This window comes from Eretmochelys imbricata, chromosome 3 (assembly GCF_965152235.1).
Source record: "Eretmochelys imbricata isolate rEreImb1 chromosome 3, rEreImb1.hap1, whole genome shotgun sequence".
Lineage (NCBI taxonomy): Eukaryota > Metazoa > Chordata > Testudines > Cheloniidae > Eretmochelys > Eretmochelys imbricata.
Window position 1 is genome coordinate 164159009 of NC_135574.1, and position 14326 is coordinate 164173334.

Genomic DNA, 14326 nt, shown 5'->3' on the forward strand with positions numbered 1-14326 from the left:
GATAATCACATTCAGTAAATCATAACCTTTCCAGTGATATCTCACATGAGCCATACTGCATAAAGTATATCTCAGTTATGTCATATTCATATCATAAGCATATTTTCATAAAGAATATGGAGTGAAACATCACCAGTAGGTTATTACACTGTAGCGTAGGTGAAGAACACAACAAACTCCAAAGCAGAAGAGGCAATAGCTTTAATTTCCTAATGTGGGAGTGAGTAACATCATAAAAATTCTTCAGTTTCTGCTGTGAGTTAAAAGAAAATCATGCCCTCCTTACTGGATTCGTTTTGTAAATTGAGATCAATGAAATTCTTCCAACAGCTTGAAATCAATCATAAAATAGCATATAATTTATGACCTGTATTGTAAATTATAGTTTGTTTGAGATTAATTGGTGAGGTTTCCATGCACTGGGATGCATTTCCTTGTAACACATCTTCAGATAATGCTTGTGGATCCATTTCTAATGCGTCTCAGAGTGATCTGTTTTTCATGTCCACAGCTGCCTACATTTGATCTTATGCAAATAATGCAATCAAGCAAATGGAAAACAAGATGTTGTACTAGAGGGCCTTGACAAACAGTGGCCTTATAGTTTTAGAGGCCCCACCATTTACATTTATGTTTGTACCTTCAGTTGTTTGAATCCACTGATCCATTATCAAACACTTGAATTGGTTGATTATAGTATTGCCAAATAAGATGGTGCAAGTAATTTTGCCAGGTTTGAGTTTAATTTTAAGTTTGTTGCTTTCCAAGTCCGAACTACTACGAATTCAGCCCAGACTTTTCTCCTGGTTCCTATCCATTCCACGCTTTTTCATTTTGGGCTGATCCAGAGCCTGGTGAAGTCAGTGAAAAATTTTCCATTGACTTCAATAGGCTTTGTGTCAGGCCCTTAATTTACTTCTTCTGCTGCTTTCTTTCCATATTTTTTACCATTCTCTTCCTTACTTTTTGATGTTTTTTTCCTTTGCCCTCTCTATGGGCAAAATCCTGAGTTCCTTAATTAATCACTGAGCCAGTGAGAAAGAATGAGTGAAAATCTAGTGGGGACCTCACAGCTGGGCTGTAGTTGCATGTGTCTTTCTCTATATTCATCTACCTTGCTTCTTATTGAATCTTTCCCCTCTTAGCTCCTTTTCCATCCCCCACCACACTGTTTCTTTCCTTTCCTGCTATTTCACCCCTTCTCTTTCTGCTTCTCTTTTTTTACTACATCCGTTTCAGGCACTCTGATACTTATGGTGATAGAGGGCCCATATAGGTTTCTAAGGGCATGTCTTCCCTAGCAACATTAAAGTGCTGCCGCGGCAGCTTTAACGTGGCTGTGTAGTCGCAGCAGCAGTCCTGGGAGAGAGCTCTCCCAGCACTCTAAAAAAAACTACCTCCACGAGGGGAGTAGCTTCCAGCACTGGTACATTGTCTACACTGCCACTTTACAGCGCTGAAACTTGCAGCGCTCAGAGGGGTGTTTTTTCTCACCCCTGAGCAAGAAAGTTGCAGTGCTGTAAAGTGGCAGTGTGGACAAGGCCTTAGGTAGGTAGACAGATGCGCCTTTCTTCTCCCAATCTCTTAATTCTTTCACAAGTACCTCCTTCTTCAAACCTGAATGGGCACTTTTCGGAACCTCATATCCCAGGAGTGTCTATTTAACTTAGGAAGAAGAGATGACCAGATGTATTCATGCAGTAGAACATTTCTGTACAAGTGTTTATTTTTAATGATCAAACTTCCCTTTTGTATTTTAGATGCTTCTTCCATTCTGCAACCCTTACTCATACAATTTGTCTCATGAACATTAATTAGTATGAATGGACTATTTGCATGAGTAAAGGTTACAGGACTACTTCAACAGAAAGCATAAGCAAGAAGGTAAATGCATGTATGTTGCAGGATGGTGGTAGAATGTGCATTTGGACATTTAAAAGCACACTGGCCCAGTTTACTGACTCGGTTAGACCTCAACGAAACCAATATTCCCATTGTTATTACTGCTGGCTGTGTGCTTCACAGTATCTGTGAGAATAAGGGGGAGACGTTTATGGTGGGGTGGGAGGCTGAGGCAAATCGCCTGGCAACTGATTACGCACAGCCAGACACCAGGGTGGTTAGAAGAGCACAGCAGGGCGCACTGTGCATCAGAGAAGCTTTGAAAACCAGTTTCATGACTGGCCAGGCTACGGTGTGAAAGTTCTGTTTATTTCTCCTTGATGAAAACCCACCCCTTGGTTCACTCCACTTCCCTGTAAGCCAACCGACCCGCCCTCTCCTCCCCCCTTCGATCACCGCTTGCAGAGGCAATAAGGTCATTGTTGTTTCAAATTCATGCATTCTTTATTAATTCATCACACAAATGGGGTAGCCCGGGAGGGGTTGAGGAGGAGGGAAGCACCGGGTGGGGTGGTGGAGGCGGGGAGGATGGAAGGACAAGGCCACACTGCACTTCAAAACTTATTGAATGCCAGCTTTCTGTTGCTTGGGCGGTCCTCTGGGGTGGAGTGGTTGGGTGCCTGGAGACCCCCGCACCACGTTTTTGGGTGTCTGGGTGAGGAGGCTATGGAATTTGGGGAGGAGGGCAGTTGGTTACACAGGGGCTGCAGCGGCAGTCTGTGCTCCTGCTGCCTTTCCTGCACCTCAACCATACGCCAGAGCATATGAGTTTGATCCTCGAGTAGCCTCAGCATTGCATCCTCCCTCCTCTCCTCTCGCTCGTCCCTCCTCTCCTCGGGTTCATTTTGGGCTTTCCTGGATTCTGACATTGTCTCCCTCCACGCATTGTGCCGGGCTCTTTCAGCGTGGGAGGTCTGCATGAGCTCAGAGAACATTTCATCGCAAGTGCATTTTTTTCAGTTTCTAATCTTTGATAGCCTCTGGGATGGAGATGATATGTGGAGCGATGAAACATTTGCAGCTGCGGGAGGGAAAAAAGGGAGATTAGTCTTTAAAAAGAGACATTTTAGAGAACAATGGGTAGACTCTTTCACGGTGAACCAAGCTGTGAACATGACAAAGCAAGTGTGCTGTCTTTACAAGGTCGCATTTTGCCTCTTATATCGAGGGCCTACTGGTATGGTGTGAGAGATCACACATGCAGGGCCGGCAGGCAACAGAATTCGGCTTGCAGGCAGATGTGGAAAGCCTCAGTCTTTTGGCTTCTTTAACCTTCCTAACATGTGGGAATGGTTTCAAACAGCAGCACTCTCATTTCACATACAAAGCACCCATTGGGTTGGCCTTAAAATAGGTTCGTCATTTAAATAGAGGGGCTGCAGTTTTCGGGTTAACGTGCAGCACAAAACCAACTAAGCCTCCACCCGCCCCAATTCTCTGGGATGATTGCTTCACCCTTCCCCCCACCGCATGGCTAACAGCGGGGATGATTTCTGTTCAGCCACAGGCAAACAGCCCAGCAGGAACGGCCACCTCTGAATGTCCCCTTAATAAAATTCCCCTATTTCAACCAGGTGACCATGAATGATATCACTCTTCTGAGGATAACACAGAGAGATAAAGAACTTGTTGCTTGAATGCCAGCAAACACCGGGATCATATGCTGCCATGCTTTGTTATGCAATGATTCCAGACTACGTGCTGCTAGCCTGCCATGGTAAAGAGTCCTACCATGGAGGACAGAATAAGGCTGCCCTCTCCAGAAACCTTTTGCAAAGGCTTTGGGAGTACATCCAGGAGAGCTTCATTGAGATGTCCCTGGAGGATTTCCACTCCATCCCCAGACACATTAACAGGCTTTTCCAGTAGGTGTACTGGCCACAAATGCATCCCAAGTCTTCAGAGCAAATTAGTCATTAAACACGCTTGCTTTTAAAACGTGTATTATATTTACAAACGTACACTCACCAGAGGTCCCTTCTCGGCCTTCTAGGTCCGGGAGCCTGCCTTCGGTGGGTTGGGAGGGTACTAGATCCGGGGTGAACAACAGTTCCTGGCTGTTGGGGAAAACGGTTTCTCCGCTTGCTTGCTTGCTGTGCTTCAGCCTCCTCCTCCGCCTCATCTGCCTTGTCCCCAAAATCCACATCCCTGTTGCGTGAGAGTCAATTGACGGAGTCCACGCACAGGGCTGGGGTAATTGTAGGGGCACCCCTAGAATGGCATGCAGCTCATCATAGAAGCAGCATGTCTGGGGCTCTGACCTGGAGCGGCTGTGTGCCTCTCTGGTTCTTTGGTAGGCTTGCCTGAGCTCCTTAAGTTTCACATGGCACTGCTGTTATAGGTCCCTGTCCTTCATGCCCTTGGAGATTTTTTTCGAATATTTTGGCATTTCGTCTTTTTGAACAGAGTTCTGATAGCACGGATTCGTCTCCCCGTACAGCGATCAGATCCAGTACCTCCCGTTCGGTCCATGCTGGAGCTTTTTTGCGATTCTGGGACTGTATGGTCACCTCTGCTGATCAGCTCGCCACACTAGCCAAACAGGAAATTAAATTCAAAAGTTTGCGGGCCTTTTCCTGTCTACCTGGCCAGTGCATCTGAGTTGAGCGTGCAGTCCAGCGCGGTCACAATGGAGCACTCTGGGATAGCTCCCGGAGGCCAATACCGTCGAATTGCGTCCACACTACCCCAAATTGGACCCAGCAGGGTCGATTTCAGCGCTAATGCACTTGTCGGGGAGGAGTACAGAAACCGGTTTTAAGAGCCCTTAAAGTCGGAAAAAATGGCTTCGTAGTGTGGACGGGTGCAGGGCTAAACCGATCTAACGCTGCTAAATCCGACCTAAACTCGAAGTGTAGACCAGGGCTGAGACATACCCCAGGCACTTCCCTGCAGCCCCGACCCTTATTTGGTGTTGCTTCTGTAATGATAGCAGCAGGAAATATGGAAATAAGGGAAGCATGGGCTCATGATGGTGATCCAGCTAGTGTAGTATGTGAAGTTTACTTTCTCTGCTTACTGAGCCAGTCTGAGAGCCTGCTCTGGCAATTCTCTCTCACTCAGTTAAACACTGCTTAACCCCGGAAGAATCAGCCCCATTATTTTGATTAAACATGTTACAAAGTTACACACATTGTTTGATGATTTTTTCCTTCAGTTGTGAATTTTTTTTTAACTCACGCTTTGCCCTGTGCTTAGTGGGAATCATATCTACTTAACTGATGGGTTTCAGTTTGCAATAAAAACACAGGATTTCATTCTCCTCTCATTTACATTGATGTAAGTCAGGAACAATTCCAGTGCAGCCAGTGAAATTACATTAGTATAAAACTGGAGTTAGAGGAAAGAGAGGTCCACAGCATTCTGTTTCTGAAGTATTTTTTATTGTTTTTTTACTTAGCTTGCCTGTGCAAATATATACAAAATAATAATAGTTTAATGTTTATTCTATGTTACACGTTTAATTCACTCCAGGAATACTTGTATTTGTTACGTCTTGCATGCAGAAAATTCAGAAATGTTCAGGGATGTTAAAAAATATGCATTAACACTAAAAATGATTTTTATATGGTTTATGCTATTCCCAAAGTCTCAATTTTGCACCCTTCATTGAACGATTTTCTGACTAAAACAAACAATTATTAATGTAAAAAATATAAATACAATTTCAGCAAATTATCTTTTTAGAATTGTTGAATGTTCTTTTAACAGAGCTTTCCTGGTCAAACAGTGAATTGTCAGTAAAGCCAGTTGTCTTACAATAGCCAGATGTGTAAAACTGAAATACCTTTATAACATTTAATTAGCAAGGAAGCTAAGTTTTCTCCAGGAGAGTTTCTGAAGCAGTTAAAATCTACCTTAGAGCTAACTTTAGCAACTCTTTTGGTGTTATACTAATCAGAATGGTTTTAGTTGGAAAAAGTACATGTTATAGGTATGCATTGTTCATGAAGCTGAGGAGAAATATGCAATGTGTAGAGCCTATGCCAGTTTGTAAATTAATGATGGCCACAACAATGCTTTTCTTGAGTTCATTTCACATACAGTGAAATGTTGTGTAGGATAAATCATCATATTTATTGATACTTAACATTGATGTGATGGATAACAGTTTCTTGGAATAATCCTGCTGTATCAAGCAACCCATGTCTGTATGTGTCTGAAATATATATAATGAATTTGATGTGATTTAATCATCTCAGAAATATCAGTTTGCTTTGCTTTGTATTGGTGCTGAATATTCCAGTGTAGTTAGTGGCTATATTGTGCAATGGGGCCATCAAAGACTGAGTTCTACAGTCATGTTATTAGTCAGGATTTGCAATGGCCTGCCATTCAGAACAAACAAATACCAAATCTGAGACATTTCGGAATGAAAGATTTCCCCCATGCCCATCTTTTTTGCATTCAATACATTATTAAGCTAAATAGAAACAAGATTTTAAAAAGTACAGTCTAAAGTAAATTCCTATTTCCCTTTTTCATAGATTTAGCAGTTTTTACGCCACACCAGTTCTTGCTCACTGCATGCACGCTTGTTGGCTGTACAAACAGTTCCCAGGTCACCTTGTGTACAGCACAGCTGCCACCAGCTCACGTAGATGCCCCAGTCCTGACTGCTTTGGATTCCAGAACGATATATGTACAGTAAGTACAGATTTTCTCTTTCCTGACAGCACAATGGTGTATCCGTTTATGCAAGAATCCCAGTGAGTTCAATCAGGGAAAGGGTTTGTGACATAAAATTAAATTTATTATGATTAAATGCACAGAAGTGATTAGTTTAGTGGTTCTGTGAACCTTTGATTATCACTTGCCAACTTAATTTCCATTTTGTCTTTACGCAATCAGGATAACCTACATATGGGCATAGCCTCAGTGCAAACTTCAGTGCAGGAAAAATGTGCTGGTGATATGACAGTTTTGTAGCTCTTACATTACATGTGTTGTTGTAATCATTTATCTATTGAGTACAAATATTGCATTAAAGAAGTCTTTAAAAAAAAGTACTTGCTCTCTCAGACAGATACATAGAAGACAGCTTTAATGTGTGGCTTGATCATTTTCAGTACTTTTAAATTGATTTCGTTTTACAGTTGTACAAATATATGTTCAAACTCATTTAAAAAAACTCCACATTTCAATTATAATGTGAAGCATGATTGAATTTAATGGTGTGTTGCTTTTATTTCCAGATGGAAAGAACCAGTAGAAGTAAATGGAATTCTGAACTGCTATATATTGTATATGGCCAGCAATGAGCAGAATTTTACAAATTGGAACATAATCTATAACAACACAGATATTTTTTTGGATTACACTATCCGGCAGCTTTTCCCGGGTAGTGAATACCTCATAAAGCTAGCTGTAAGTTTTAAAGACCTTCAATGGGAGAGAAAAATGGTGAAATTCACTCTGTTTATTGTTAACATCTCATATGCATGAATATCTCACTTGGCTATGTTATTTAACCTCTTTATTTGTTTTAATCTAAAGTCAGTCAGAAAGAGGAAAAATAACAAATGCTCAACATCAGCAATGATCTTGCATCGAATACAGGGCTATAAGGAATTTATTTCATTTGTTTAATGAAGAGGTTTTGTCTAAAATATTGTAGATAATTATTAAAGGGAAGATCAAAAGCAACTAAGAGATTTAGGAGCACAAGTCCCATTGACTTTCAAGAGCAGAATATTTGAAATTGGCCACCTAAAGCTTCGCATCTGTTCAGATCTTGCTCCAGGAGAGTCTTACCTTTCACCATAAAGCCTCATAAACAAAGGAGTGTGTTCAGGTGACACATAAATAGTTTGTGCAGAAAAAAATAGAAGCTTTTTTTTGTTTGATTTTTAAGTCTTTTAAAAGACCTTGATATTTTCATCGTTGTTTTTGTTCAGTAGTTTCTTTTGTTTTTTGACGAAATAGAACACTTTAGGTTCAATAGCACAACTGAAAACATCTGAATATAAACATGAGATTGTCCCTATTTGTTTTAAACACACTCTTCATTTTATAGCAATACTATATAAGGATATTTGCTTTGATAAATGCCATAGAAAAATATTCTGCTCTTGATTATGAATAAATTTACATTTATGTAGACTCTGTGTATGCATTCATTTTACTTAACATGCTTTGAATGTTCTAAATAGTATACCACAAAGAAAATAAACTACCTTCAAGAAACAAGGAATTGACTCAAACCTGAAAAACCAAGGACATTCAATTTAATTAAGGCTTAGAAACCATTTTGGATTGAACTGTTTTGTGACTAGGCATTCTAGCCCAGTAAATTTTTTGGCATGTAGAAACATACCGTCCAAAATCTAAACAAAATTAGCGTGTCATGCAGTTTTTTTTTTACCTGATTAACATTAATGGTTAGTTTAGAGTTAATTTACATACATGACACACGTTTTATAGAAGCCCAATTATCATTTTTATGTTCTCTCTTTAAGTACTCCCCATGAAGGTCTCTTGTACGGCCAAGTTGTCTTTCTGGCCAAGAAATATGGCTGACTTTGAAGCTCATCAGTTCCATTCCTGTGCTAGCCAGGGTGTTGTGTGTATGTATGTGAGAGAGACATGTTGGCTCAGTACAGGGGTAACTGGGTGAAATGTAATGGCATGTGATATGCAGGCAATCACACTAGATGGCCTTAATGAATCTGTGAATGAAGTCAGAAGCTCCATTCTGTTCAACTGATGGAGTATGCTGCCTCCTTAATGGACTTGATCCCTTTGTATCTGGAAACACAGAACTGGTTTGGAATCCACACTTAAGGCTCAGACCTACATAGTGCTGTCTGTTCTTCTGAGGTGCTTAGCACTCTCATCTCCAAGTGATTCTGTGGGAGTTGATGGTACTTGGCACCTCAGAAGAATGCTCAGCACCTGACTTTAGAACACTACATGTGTTTCAGAGCCACTGTACTTCCAGTCCAAATATAATGTGTGTTTAGAATAAGCTATCACAGTGTTAACATGCATATATTAAAACAAGTAATGGACAAGTTATTAGTTGTGTTCAGTCACTGATTTTCAAAAAGGAATGACCCTACTTTTTAGTACACTTAAGGGAACAAATTCATCTTATGTAGTGATTTCATCTGCAAAACAAGAGCAACATTTTCAAAGGCGATTTAAGAATTTAGGACCTAAATCCCATTGAAAGCCAGTAAGATTTAGATTTCTAAGTCACTTTTGAAAATAGGACTTAGGCTCGCAGGTCACTCAGGCACTTTTGAAAATTTTACCCCAAATCAATTTTTGACAGAACTTTTGAGTGCAAAAATGTGTCTGAAAGTTATTGCCTAATAGCATGGTACTTTACACCATCTAACACACTGATCAAAGGTTTTAGGAATACCTCAGTGCCTTAGAATGAACTAATGTGGAACACACCACATTTTAAATGTGAATGGCCTTGCTTTTATATATTTCTGTCATGGATCATATTCATAGCTGCCTGAGCTGCAAAAGTCATGGATCCATGTCGTCCAAAATGCACGTATAGTCACAGGAAAGGCAGGCCTGGTGTGGAAGACCACAAAACAAAAATGGCCCTGTGTCACAACTGAGAATAATGGAACCAGCGAGAGAGTGAAGAACTCGGGAAGATGAGCTCTCTGACACCTCATACTTGTGGTATCCTTGCTTCTTAAGTTCTTCATGAAGCTAGGAGGTGTTAATCCATCTCATGGATAGTGTGTGGCTGTGGTGGGAGACTGACACACAGTAGTTCAATCCCTGAACTTTTTGTCTAATCAACACCACCAAAATTTTCCTGGGTATTTAAGCTAGGTTTTGGATTGTGCTAGTGGGGAAACCTTCTGGCAGTGAGAAGTTCAGGGACCTCTTTCCTTCTGTCTTTCATTTTCTCTCTCTTTAAAAAACATTTGAAGGTGAGTCACATAGTCCCATTTCATGGTTTTCCTGGCTGACTGGCAAAACAAAGCAGGCAGCAATTGAGGAATACAATGCACCTGGGCTGTTATCCCTTTGAGCTTCTTCCTCAACAGATTGAATGTTAATCAGCTGACTAAGAACCTGATGTGTCACATGATCAGTGGATTCCAGCTGATACAGGGCTTGATCCAAAGCCCACTGGAGTTACTGGGGATCGTTCCATTGACGACAGTGGGCGTTAGTACAGATCCAGAATTTCTAAGACCCAGTGCATAGGAAAGGATCTGCACAGATTGCCTAAAGAGGTGTATCATGGTCACCAAAACTGGGATATTTCATACATGAATTGTGAGTATCAGATATAGCTGTGGAGTGCAAGAAGCCTGTGGAGTGCAAGAAGGCCATGGAGCTTCTGTCAGAGAGGAGTACTAGAGACTAATTTCTGCCAGATTGAGCCCACAAATCTGAACGGTAAAGGAAAAGGATAAAACAATTTAAACTCAAAACTGACCTAGCTGAAAATTGATATAATCTGTTGAAGAAAGTCCTCTAAAAATCAATTAAATATTTGTATTTTACACCATCACATTGGAGTAAACACTAATTTTGGACTTTTCTGAAAACCATGGTTTGTTCTTTTATGTTCCCTTTGGAAGGCAAGTTCTGCAGTTTCTCTGGATTGCAAAATTCCCAGTGAAATGAATACATCCTGTGTGCGTACGATACAGCCTGAATGGGCAACTCTCTGATTAATTGTTTACGCTCCTGTTGGGATTGCTGATGTTGTGAGTGCACAGAACAGGAAGTGACTATGAAAGCAGATTAATTCCTTCCCATTTTAAAACACAGAGGGAAGTGAGGAAATCTGTGCACAGTGGGTTCAAATGGAATTACTGCAGATTGAAAGGAAATCTGACTGCCGTGAGTGCTCACTGGGAGCAAGATCAGGCCTTTTGTTTTTATTTGGGGACTGATCCTGCAAGCAGGACTACTCATTCTTAGACACTTTGTCTATTCCCATTTCCAATGGGGCTACTCACATAAACTTAAGAACATGGGGAAATCGTTGCAGGATTGGGGCCTTGATTTGTTGTTTTATTGCTTTTAATTTTTCAAATTAAAAACATCTTCTGTTGAAATGCTTGTATGTTAACACAACAGACTTTAAAATGACTTCCTTATAGGCTTGCTTATTTACTAACATTTCAAAATGCTTTCATTGTGGTTTATTAGGTAAATACCTAACTGAATTTCTAAAAACCAAACAAAACCCCCTCTAATTTACCTAATCTATTACCGAGTCTGTCAGATCCTGTGGCTTTTACTCCTATGAGAATCTCTGACTCCTGCTAGTAGTCCCAGTGCCAGTAATGGGGCTACCATGAGTAAGGATTGCAGAATCAGGCCCACTAGTTTATTGTATAAATATATAGGGAGAGAACATAAAAAAGTCTATTATATAAGTTAATATGCACAGTTGCTTGTATGTCAAGAGTGTTGTCTCACGATCAAGCAAAATGTGAAAATCATGTAATGAGCTGATCTCCGCTGGCAACTAAAATACAAACGATTCGACCTCCTTATCCATTAAGATGCACTCAGCAACTGTTATGTATTGATTTATTATAAATTAATTTTTTCACTTTTTAATTGCATTTGAAAACTACTAGTCAGTGCGCTCCCATGAAGTACAAGACTATCCTGATGGTAATTTCTTTTTCCTGTGGCTATTCATTGAAAGATGCATTTTTTTCTTTCAAAGTGCAGCACTAGCCAGTCAGTATTTTCCCTGTCTGAAGGTTCTGAGTGCACATTATTCAATTACAAGAAGAGTTGTGCAACTGTAAATGATATATACTGTACATATATACTGTAATTTTCTTTAACTATTGCAGTGAGAGCAATGGAATTTTAATCATCATCATGACTTACATTCAAATTTAAAATACTATAAGTTCAGCATTTGTGTTAGGTTTCATCCTTACGGTACCTAAAGACTATCTAAAAGATAAATATAATCAAGTAGGATATATTTTATATGAGGGAATCACTTTATTCCAGTGGGGGGGAGAGAGGGGAAAAGCCCTATACGATTGTGAAAAGTGCATGCCTTCCTGTGAAATGTACAAGCTTTATTAATTTTTGAGGAGTAAAATTACAAATCTTTACAAAAATTGATTTCTTGCCTTTTTATTTTTGCATCACTTTGGAGAATGTTTATTTGCTGTGTTTGATATTTTAAGGCTTGCACTGGAGGTGGATGTACAGTAAGTGAAGCAAGCGTAGCTATAACAGATGAGAGTACACCAGAAGGTGTTCCTGCTCCAAAAGCCCAGTCATATTCATCTGACTCCTTTAACATCTCATGGACTAAGCCTGAGTATCCGAATGGTAAGTGAACTCTTTTAGCCTCAAGTTAAAAAGATGATTAGTAAAGGTAAATTAATATTCTAAATGGCAGCTTATATGTGGTGCTTAATTTTTAATGATCATTTTAGCACATAAAATACCTGAGATAGTATCATTGTCTGTAACTAGGAGATTGTGGCTTTCAACCTAGCACACAATTTCAGTAGCTCAAAAGTGCTCCCTTTTGATAGTTCTTGTGTATTGCATCTTATTGCTTAATGTTTTCTCGAACAACTGAGCTGACGAAATGTGTATTCTTTGAGCATGATCGTATAGGGTCTGCATTGTACCTTCTGATAAAGCATTCATTTTTGATACAATTAATATTTTTAATTGTCAGATTAATTCCTTAATATACTTGTTCTTCTCTTCCTGTATTCTTAAAAATCATTTCATTCTATGTACTCACCTTGAGAGAGAGAGAATACACCTGCACTGGTGTGGAAGTTTGATAATACAATTATTATAATTTGGAACATTTTCTCTGTGTGTTGTATACATGTCTTAACTATTAGGGCAATTGGATATTTTTAAAGATGTGCAAATGGGACTTTTATTTCCCTGATTTCATAGCTTTATGCCTATCCCATTCAAACAGCAACACAGAAGGATACCCAGAAATCACTGAAACTGAGTGCAAAACGTTTAAAAGAATTGATGATATTATGCCTTTCATAATCAAAATATAACACTGATACATATCAATATTATGAATTGTAAAATAATGTGCATTTCATTTTTCCTCCTGCCAGTTTGCCTCTGATTCCTGTTTTAGAACAACATACCAATACCCATATAGTTTGGTTTCAAAGGTTCAGATTTTTAAAGGTATTTAGGTGTTGCAGTACTCAGAGATGCTCCTACATGCCTAAATCCTTTTTGAAAATGAGATCGATGTTCCTTAAATCAGTTAGGCATTGCAGTGCTGAGAACCACAACACCTCCTTACCTTTATTAATCTGGGCCAAAGCACTTTGAGCAAAATATAAGTAATTAGGAATTTTTAAGATTTATTTTTTAAAATTTTGTATTGTCAGACTTGCTTTAGATGTGGAAGAAAATGTTCATAGGCCATTAGTATGGTTTAGGTTACCATTCCTTTTATGTTGTTAATTTTTTTATTATTTATGATCATGTGGGCCTGATCCTGCAACATTCTTTGTGGCCCAATAAGGCATCGAACCCGTATTGAATGCCATCAATGTATTTGGTACAAAACTTAGAGGAAGTAGTAGTAGGCAAAATGTAAACCACTTATGTGACTTTGGGCCTCAGTCCCACTGATTTTTTGATGGAATGATTTTTTGATCATTCTACCTACAGTGCCTGTCATATAGTGCTTGCAGTCAAAGGTACAGTCCTGCTATCCTTGCTCTGTTAAAACTTTGACTGAAGTCAATGGGAGTTCAATTCATTTGGAAGGCAGGATCAGGCTGTATGTTTTTAATTAGTCAGTCTCCATCACATTTTATTTAAATTGTGTGCAAAATGATTGGATGGGTGGGAGGAGATGGCTACAATAAACACAGACATTAGGTTATTTCCAGTACAGCAATTATTGTTTGTGATATGGCTCAGTTTTTACCCTAAGAGCCCAATAAATGGTTGGGTACTAAAGCTATGGAACCAAACACAAACCTAGTAAATGCTTTGGGGAGTTCCACAGTGATTGGAGGAAAGAAATCTTCTACCCCCAGTCCCAATCAACCCTTGGAGGCTGAAGGCTTTAGTAGCCTTTGTAACGACAGTGTCTTCCTATGCAGAGGAGCTTTGGCCGGTGCATATATGCAGTTGCACCCCAAAAATCCTTCCCTGCTGTTGCACCTCAACCTCTTGGAGCTGTGCTCCACAGCACACAAGGGTCCTACCATGTGTGCTTCTCCCTCTTTTCTGACCCTTGCACAATAGAACTCTATAATTTCCACTGTTTTCAGAGCCTTCTATGGCTAAGGAGTCAGCATGGGTGGTTTTTACCCTTGGAGGGGAAAGGCTCTGTATAGAGGTGTAGATGCTGCAGATGTTGCTGGCAGAGGAATGCTGGGGTGGGGGTGGAGGGTGTAGAGAAGTGCTGCTCTATGGTCAAAGTTAGCAGCCAGACTTAGCCAGA

The 14326-nt window shown here is 39.9% G+C and overlaps 1 protein-coding gene across 1 annotated transcript in view; it reads left to right on the forward strand.

Annotated features, from left to right (window-relative positions):
* Nucleotides 1–14326, forward strand: part of USH2A (usherin) — a 568735-nt gene that overhangs the window by 308423 nt on the left and 245986 nt on the right. The window contains exons 32-34 of the mRNA XM_077811946.1: nt 6390–6549; nt 7098–7269; nt 12054–12201. Of these exons, the coding sequence (XP_077668072.1) occupies nt 6390–6549; nt 7098–7269; nt 12054–12201 (480 nt within the window). The remainder of the gene's footprint in view (nt 1–6389; nt 6550–7097; nt 7270–12053; nt 12202–14326) is intronic.